We start from the raw sequence: 9,536 nt of genomic DNA, 5'->3' as shown, positions 1-9,536 counted from the left end.
GTCAAATCTGGAAATGAACATAAACACAACTAGATCAAATGAATATTCCAGGAAACACCATAAAGCTGCTGTAAACCTGGCCAGAGTGGGCCGGGGCTGTCCCGGTCTGAACCTGTCACATGTGGTCTCCCATCACCCCTCAGGGGGCACTAGCACGTACAGTCCACTACAGGTCAATAACCAGACGCCAGAGACCCTAAGAGCAGGACTGGCCTAACTCAGGACTGGCCTAACTCTCTGTTAGGCCTAACAGAGAGTTAGGTTAGTTTTTTTTTTTTTTTTTTTTTTTTTTTAAGATTCTTTTGGGCTCTAGTGGCCCTTTATTGAGATGCAGACTGGAAAGGGGTAGAGAGAGAACGGGGAAGACACGCAGCAAAGGTGCGCGGGCTGGATTCGAACCCGCGACCGCTGCAGGAGGAGGACTGTAGCCTCAGTATATGAGCCACCGCTTAACTGCGCCACCGAGCGGCCCGAGATCATGCATTTTAGACAAGAAATAGAACAGTTCCTGCAGGGACACCAAACGCTGGTCTCAGCTCGAACCTTTGTACTAGCATAAACTGATGCACCAGGAGGCTAAAAAGTTTAAGCTGTTGTCTCTTCTAGAGAACAAAATGATCTGCCTGCAGTTTCCAGCTTGTGTTGATAAGGAACTACTCTTGTTAGCAGTAAGACCAGGCATCTTGTTTTAGTTTATTAAAAGAATTTTAGTGACCACATCGTCTGACACCACAACTTCAGATCTCTCTGCCGCTAAAAACAGATAGTCGTGTCAACATCCAGGCCCTGCTAAACTGTCTTAGTGATGTGCAGTCATGGATGGAGTCAAATCCCTTAACTCTCATGAAAATTAAGACAGATGTCCTTCTATGTGGAAAACTGAACCATCTAGAGTAAGACAAAGAAACCCTGGAGAGAGGAGGGGTGGGGCAGGGACTAATCAGATCATCAGAAACATGTTCATCTCCAGTTCGTTTCATTATCAGCATCAGCGTGCCTTTAATGTGGCTACTTCGGCGAGTGTTAACTATTATTTTCTGGACATTTTTACTCTTATTGTAGTCATCCATCCATCTTCTTCCGCTTATCCGTTCCCGGGTTGCGGGGGCAGCAGCCTCAACAGAGATGCCCAGACTTCCTTCACCCCAGACACTTCCTCCAGCTCTTCCTCCAGCTCTTCCAGGGGAGTCCGAGACGTTCCCAGGCCAGCCGAGAGACATAGTCTCTCCAGCGTGTCCTGGGTCTTCCCCGGGGTCTCCTCCCGGATGGACATGCCTGGAACATCTCCCTAGGGAGGAGGGACATGCCTGGAACACCTCCCTGGGGAGGCGTCCAGGAGGATCCAATACAGATGCCCAAGCCACCTCAGCTGACTCCTCTCAATGTGAATGAGCTCCTCCCGGGTGACCGAACTCCTCACCCTATCTCTAAGGGAGCGTCCAGCCACCCTGCGGAGGAAACTCATCTCAGTTTAGGAGGGAACTCATCTCAGTTTATGACCATAGGTGAGGGTAGGTGCGTGGATTGACCGGTGAATCGAGAGCTTCGCCTTCGGACTCAGCTCTTTCTTCACCACGACGGTCCGGTACACCGACTGCATAACTGCGGACGCTGCGCCGAGGTGTTCCAGGCATGTCCCTCCTCCCTAGGGAGGAGACCCTGGGGAAGACCCAGGACACGCTGGAGAGACTATGTCTCTCGGCTGGCCTGGGAACGTCTCGGACTCCCCTCAGAAGAGCTGGAGGAAGTGTCTGGGGTAAGGAAGTCTGGGCATCTCTGTTGAGACTGCTGCTCCCGCGACCCGGTTCTGGATAAGCAGAAGAAAATGGATGGATGGATGGAGGTTTTGCTCTCCCTTTACGGATTTCCTGCATTTGCATTGGTGACGTAACAAACAACGTATGGTCCTGACTCTCCGGTGCTCAGCAGCCGGTGGACAAGACAACCAATTCTTTGTATAACGTGTTTGGGACCAGCTGGCACCAATCTGACACTGGTCTTGCACCAGCACACACCCAACACCCACATCTCACCAGGTTTTCAGGTGTAGAGAATGACGACACCAAAACAATTGTGAATTCATTCTGAAACTAACTTTTAAAAGAGCAAATGTGGAAATATCTATTACAGTATAAACATGTACCATTTGAAAGATGGAACCAGCTCATGCTGAGGTACAATGATGATGTCGCAGAACTGCCTTGGACCTGACTGGACTTGTGTTTCTCTGTGGGTTTTTTTCTTCAGGACCAGCTGTTCGTTTCAGCAGCTTCTCTCCATCTGGACCGATACCTCCTCCACTGATTGGACAACATACAGTGCAAGTGCTGCGAGACACCTTGTCCTATAGTGATGACCTCATCAACACCCTGCTGGAGTCGGGGGCAGTGGCTCAGAGCGAGTTGTCCTGACTGACCGGAAAATCAAGTATTGATCAAGAAGCACAGAGAGGTCACCATGAAGCTTGAATTATTAATGCACTCCATGTTTAAGCTAAAACAAACCACAAAAGCTCTTCTTAAGAACGATTACACACAGGATGATGATACTGACCACAGTTCATCAGAAACAGCTCCACAGTTGATTGGTGATGAGTCCAGTCTTTGAAAATATGACAACAAACATCCTCTCTTAGGAGATGATGGTAGAAAAACAACAATGAGCAAATAAGAAACTCACCAGACTAAAGGAGCATTGATTCCTGACTCCCAACATCTGACTTGGATTATTTCTAAACACTCCCTCTTGAATAAAACTTGAAAAATGTCTTTTGCAGTAGATTTTCACTGTTCTACTCAGCTGTTGAATAAATTACTTATTTCCTGCATCACTGTTTGATTATTAGGGCCCGAGCACTGACAGTGCGAAGGCCCTATTGTATCTGTAAGAACTTTTTTTTTTTTCTAGTTTTTATTTTTCGGACGAAATGAGGGCCGTTTTGCCCCCCTAAACATGCCCCAACATGCACAGGCCTGGCGAAAAAAGTTGATATTTAATGGTTTGCATTAATGGGCGTGGCCTAATGGCTCAACAGCGCCCATTAGAAAACTTTGTGCCTCAAGTCCCACAATACGGTTTGACATACATGCACAAAAATCGGTACACACCTGTATCATGTCGCAACCTAAAGTAAAGTCTCTTGGCGCCATGGCCGAAACCGAACAGGAAGTCGGCCATTTTGAATTAATTTTGTAATTTTGGCGCAATTCATGCCATTTCTTCGGCCGTTTCTTCGCCCGAACCGTAACGTGCACCCAGGTGTGTTATACATCAAAATGTGCGTCTCGATCCTGCGACGATGCGCATTACTTTTCTCAGTCAAAAGCATTACTGTGGTGACGATAGACGCCAAAAAGCGCGCCCCCCCTTCATCTGATTGGTCCATGTTTGATAGTTCCTACTTTCTGCAATAACTTTTGAATGGTTTGACATAAAGACTCGTGGGTGGTGTCATCGGACATGGTTTTGAGTCCTTGAACATAATTGCTGCAAATTAGCGACACCCCTTCATCTGATTGGTCGATATCTGATAGTTCCTACTTTCTGCCATAACTTTTGAATGGTTTGATATAGGGTGCTTTCACACCTGTGGCCCATTTGTTTTGATCCGATTAAGGGGCTGAATCGATACAGTTGTTCCGTTTCTCGTTTGTGGAGTTTGTGTTCACAAGGCTGTATCGTTTGTACCGTTTCAAAGCTGTTAACAAATGCCATGCGCGAACCAGCAGCTCTCTGATTGGTCAAATGAACGCGGAAGGAGTTTCCTCTTCCGCACCCCAGGATAAACAACACCCCCCTTTCAGCGCAGTGCAGACTGCAGCCGCCGGCTTTAGGCTGATTTATGGTTCCGCGTTACACCGACAGTCGATTTAACGCGGAACCATAATTCAGACTTTACCCATTCATTTATGTGCGCTCGACTCAGAGTAGAGCTCAGCGGCGGGCTAGAGGCCGCCTGCCGCAGGGTTTTCACTGCACAAACCCTGCCCGAATTGAACATTGTTTAATTTCACCGTGGGGGACGTTGTTGGGATGACATCTCGGCACGTCCAATAGCAGGAAGCTGGTGGAGGCTGTACCAACTCCTCTCCTTGTGCCGCGGTCACACATACACAATGAATGGAGTTGTATCGGTTGACGTGTCGATTATGTTCTCACTACAAATAAAAAAAATGAACCGTTTCAGGTATCGAATGGAAGCGATACCTGCGAGCCGAGACCACCTCTCCGAGGTGATCTCGGCTCGCTTGTTTTGTGCCGTTTCAGAGCGTGATTGCTGTGTTCACATATACCAAACTTTCCGATCTTTAGGGGGAAACGTTCCCTGTTCCGGAACAACTGCTTGAAACGGGACAGGTGTGAAAGCACCGATAGAGAGTCGTGGGTGTTGTCATCCGCTAAATGTCCAGGCCTGAAGAATCTACATGCAAGTCAGTGGCAGGGTGGAGGTGCAGCCACTCAGGTGATTGGGCACAGGTGGGCCCCATCAACCTCTCCACCCTGCCTGCCTTCATAAGGCGTGGCTGCACAGCGAGAGGTCTCTGCTGAAGGTGCTGGTGTATGTGTGTCTGCAGTGAACAAGTGAATAAACCGGTTCCTGCACAAAACCCTGTGTCCTCTGTCCTGTCGGTCGGCCCCAGTGGCAACGAGCTTGCTACAAAGTCATACAAGCGGTTCCACTGCAGCACGCCTGAACGTACACAAGGGTGCGAGGGCCCGTTCATCGCTGCTTGCAGCTTTAATTTTCTTTAATTATCTTTTGTCCTTAGGGTTTGCTGTTCAGACAAGATAACTCGATCAGCCGTTTGACAGTTTTATCATAGTCCTAGGACACTTCCTGAGGAACATCCACAGACCAGGTTCTACTCAGTCAGTGCAGCAGTTTAGAGCACTGAAACACCTGAAGTTTAGCAAGTCAGCTAACGATGTACTCATAATGATGGAGTATGGAAGGAAATACATGCAATATTTAGAAGTAAACACAAATGAACAAAGGGACAACAATCTTAAGCCCACCCTGATGAATCTATCACATTTGATACAATCATTTCTGAGACCAGACAGACAGACAGACAGACAGACAGTCCCTCTCGAAACATGAATATATTGGAAGAAAGTATCCACTGAACCTTATAATAAACTTAGAATCAAGTAAAATAATTGAGTTTTAAGACAGTTGGAGGGGTTTTTACATTAGTCTACAGGCGTCATGTGTGAGCCGAGAACTCCTGGATAAAGTTAAAAAAAAGTTAAAAAAGATAAAATGTTAGAAAACCAAGTGTGTCTGAACAATCTGTGTTTTATTACACGGTGTTAGAAAGTGGTCCTTGTTTTGCAAAGAGTGTAAATCATGGCAAATTACCAGGAGTTTAAACTTTGATTAACCGATGGAATGGACAGACTGGAAAATGCGGTTTTGAGAGCTATGCACGGCTACGGAGCTCTACAAGAAGTCTGGTGAAGTGTATGCCCTGGTTTATGCGAAATGAAGTGAAGCAGAAAATATTTATTATATTTCAGTCCTTCAGTCCCCCATTTTTATTGATCCCGCACAGAAGAACAACTACAAGATTGTGATGAAGACAAATATTTTTTCCCACGGCAGAACCACGGAACCAGGAAACCACAAAACGGACCAGCAGGGTAGAAGATGAACACCAGACGGTACATAAAGATGGGGCTGACAAGACGCAGTTGCAAACAATCAGGGCAGACTGGAAACAGGAGTCATGATATAACCTAAGGGGCCAAAACAACAATGTTTGTGTCCCTGGATATTAATACAGCATAAGTTAGCCACGAAGTAAAAAAAAAAGATATTGGATGAAAAGTTTCTTTTTGGAGCATTTTAGCTCAGTCAAGTCCCGACTTAAGTGATATTTAACTATGCACCCATCATAACATTTGTAAAACATTTATTAGGACTTAAGAACAATAACAACTAGACACAAAATTCCCTGGAAATTTTAGAGTGCCACGGGATGATTGTGATTTTGATGACATTCTTTTTTTTTTTTTTTATCCCCGATTTTTTTACCCATTTCATCACCCAGTGCTCATAAGTAACAGTCCTGGGCATTGCTCTCCTCTGCCAACCCAGGGAGGGCCCTACACTGAGCTAGGGTCTCCTGATTATCACCAGATTCTCTGACCGGACATGCAAACTCCACACAGAAAGATCCTTTCACCAACCCCACCCAGGGTGTGGGCACTGAAGTCATGGGAGAACTAACACGCACTTCAGCGCCCACAGCGTCCCCGGCGGGAATCGAACCCAGGACCTTCTAGCTGTGAGACGGCTGCACTACCTGCTGCGCCACCGTGCCCCCTTGATGACATTCTTGATAGAGGATTGTGTGTGTTTCCTTGAAGAGTTCATGCACACCTATGGGCATACATGTCGTGTGTGTGTGCGAGAGAGAGAAAAAAAAAGTGAGTGAGTGTGTGTCTGTGTTTGAGTGACTGAATGAGTGAGTCTATGCATGTCCTCTGCATGTAGAGTAAAAACTGTGGGAGTATGATGATAATGTATGGAAGAAAGTGGAAAAATCTTGAAGGCTTGGAGCTTGAAGTGAGCAATGACATCATTGCACATGTGCGTGTGTCTGTATGTGTCTGTCCATTTGTCCATATGATAATCATATGGCCAAACAACAGTTAATTCAATACATTTAGAAATTAAATTATATAATAATCATCAATAACACCTCTATTATACTATTATACGACACGCAAGCGTGTCTGTCTACATAACCGAATACTACACAGTACATTAATATGTCTTCATATATTTTAATTAAGCAGAAGTAATATTTTAGTTAATATAAATTTGTCTTTCTATGTGTCGTGTGTGTGTGTGTGTGTGTGCGTGTGCGTGTGTATCATATTTAGCCAATCACAGACAATTTCTGGCCAGAGAAAAGTGACAGCTCTCCCTGTGGAGGGAAACTTAGAATGGAGCAGGACCTGCGGTTGCCATGGTGATATGAGAACCTGCCTGGTTTTGCTGTCAGAAAAACCCAGATTTTGGCTGCTGACAAGGTCTCAAATCACTCCGATTTGTGAGAAACTCCTAGCCAAAAACCAAAAACATCGTGAGAGACACAGAAGCCGGCAGATTCTGACAATCTTAATTTTATTCAGATATTCCTTTATTCCTTAAAATGAATGAGTAAGCTCAGTGTGAACTCAGAGTGAGATTCTTTTGAAGAAAACGTTTGATTACATTGCAGTCAATGGGGACTGAGACAGATATTGTCGCCGCTCCACCGCTGTTGTGTCTGTCAGCGATATATTTCTTTGCATCTTGAACCAATGAGAGCCAAACCATGTTCCCGCTCTCCGTTGTGATTTTCAGCCTAGCCGGGTATAGTAGAGAGGGCTTGAGTCTGAGATCGTACAGCTGTGCCATCACTTCCCGTTACTTGGAGCAAAGCTCCAACACATCGACAGGGTCGTCCTCGTAAAATGCAATGGGTTTGCCCTCATAGCGAAACTGTCCTCTCCTCCGTCTAGCCCAGCGCATTATCTTTTCCTTGGTCTGGAAACTGTGGAAGCACATGATGACGGTTCTCGGTTTCTCATGTGGCTCAGGCTTGGTGAATGGTATCCTGTGTGCTCGTTCAAATTCTGGCAGTGAAGGGAGAACCTCCTCACCCAACACTTTATGCAGCAAGTTAGAATAAAAGGTGGTAGGACGGGGTCCTTAAATCGACTCCAGCAGCCTGATCAGGCAAACATTTGCAGGTCCGTGGCCTAGAACCTTAGTTTAGCATTTCTATCTGCTAGCTCCAGACAGGTAGCCTTCAATGTGGTTAGGCGTTCCTCGGTCAGGTTGGCGTTTGCCTCCAGGGAGTTAATGACCATGGTCCGCTACTATAGCTTGTATCAAGTTATTTTTGGATTCCAGTGAGGCCATGGAGGCTTTGAATTCCGATGAAAGAGTGGTCTTCTAGCAGGCTAGTTAGCGCTGCCATGCTAACATCCTTTCTTGGTCTCAAAGTTGTCATTGTGCTGAGCAAACCGTAGGTTGTTATATAATAAACCTCCTAAGGTGTCGAAAAGTTATAGTAAAGGTTTTTTTAGGGCATATTAAACTTTGCTGAGGGAGGGAGAGGAAAACACGTCTACTCCTCGCCCATACCGGAAAAGTCTCTTGATTGGTCCAGTTTTTAATGGTTTTCTCTTTCCCTCTCCACCGGGAACTCACTGCAGATGAAATGTAACCTTTTGGGATGTAATTGAATGATTCCCAACATTGTCTGAATATATTGTTCTGGGAGGCAAGTGGGAAAAATACTGGCTGTAGCTCAACTTGTTTATGACGTCAATCATCCCAACATGGACACGTGTCAGGAAAATAAACTCTCAGCGGGTCAATTCATCACGCAGTACGTGACAATGTGTTTCTTTTTTCAGGAAACTGTAGGAAAGGATGAGTGGGCTGCTGATGTCGTGGAGGGAGGAGGTGGGAAAGCGTGAGGCAGGTTGACAGTTTGATTAATGGTGAACGATTCCTTTGGTAAAAAGCAAATAATGAATGAGTATGGTGTTTACTGAATCTGGGGTAACGTGACGCATCTCAACGGAGACACAGTAACCGGGGAGACGCAGGCTGACGTGATTGTTTCAGTTTTGGTGGCAGGAAGCAAGGATGGATGAGCTTCAGGTACGATTAGCTGCCGTCCAGAGAACGGCTGTGGCCTACGAGAGAACATGAAACAAACCAGCGCTGAACCTTTTCCTTGCAGCGTCTCACTCGATAACATAATGACCAACTTTGGGGGAACAGTTCTACATTGGCTTATCAACGTAGATCTCGTTCTGCAGAGGTGCCGGAGAACGTCTCAAAGACAGGGTGCAGATTAGACATGAAAAGACAATGTGAGAAGTCTCTCCTCCAGGACTGCTCCCTCGATGGCTGCGTGTCTCTTGGTGGACGTCTGGTGTCTGCTATCACTTATTTTACATCCATTCTCAGTCGGGGTGTTGTCTTCAGTTCAGATGTTTTCCATGTTTTTGTGGCTGTTTGTGATCATCATATCCCACCCCTTTCTTGTATTATTTTGGGCTGTTTCCCAACAACAACTGTTACGAGTGACTTCAGGCTGAGGCTTATTCAGCGACTTGTTAGGCCTCTGGGCCGGCGGCCGGTACTTCCCCCTCAGTGACCGGTCAGCTCAAACAGTTCCCCAGAGCAACCTTTCAGTTTACTCCTCAAGAACGCCACCAGGGTATACACTTTTAGAACCTGTGGGGGGACAGACAAGGGGGGGGGGTTGAAGAACTTGCTCATGCTGGCTCTTTTATAGGCTAATCTCCTGAGTTTTGGTCAATGTACCTTAGGGTACCATCCTGCGCCAGTCTCCTCAGCACCAAGATCTCAGTAGTAATAGTTATCCGTCTGGGCCGGGATGGTCTCTGTGGAGACTCCCTTTGTAGCTGCGGGCTATGAGACCTCCTGGCGTGGACGGCTCCCTGATACCGTTTCCTCACCTGGATCCTCAGTGCTCAGCAATGTCTACACCGTGTGTCTG

The 9,536-nt window shown here is 46.3% G+C and overlaps 1 protein-coding gene across 1 annotated transcript in view; it reads left to right on the top strand.

The window, feature by feature from the left end:
- sugct (succinyl-CoA:glutarate-CoA transferase) overlaps positions 1–2,821 on the top strand; it is a 185,696-nt gene extending 182,875 nt beyond the window's left edge. Inside the window, exon 14 of the mRNA XM_061713120.1 lies at positions 2,248–2,821. Coding sequence (XP_061569104.1) covers positions 2,248–2,411 — 164 coding nt within the window. The 3' untranslated portion in view covers positions 2,412–2,821. The remainder of the gene's footprint in view (positions 1–2,247) is intronic.
- Positions 2,822–9,536: the final 6,715 nt, after the last annotated feature.

The sequence above is a fragment of the Cololabis saira genome, chromosome 22 (assembly GCF_033807715.1).
Source record: "Cololabis saira isolate AMF1-May2022 chromosome 22, fColSai1.1, whole genome shotgun sequence".
NCBI classification, from domain to species: Eukaryota; Metazoa; Chordata; class Actinopteri; order Beloniformes; family Belonidae; genus Cololabis; species Cololabis saira.
The sequence above is the reverse complement of the archived record's forward strand: the minus strand, read 5'-3'. Positions and strand labels throughout refer to the sequence as shown.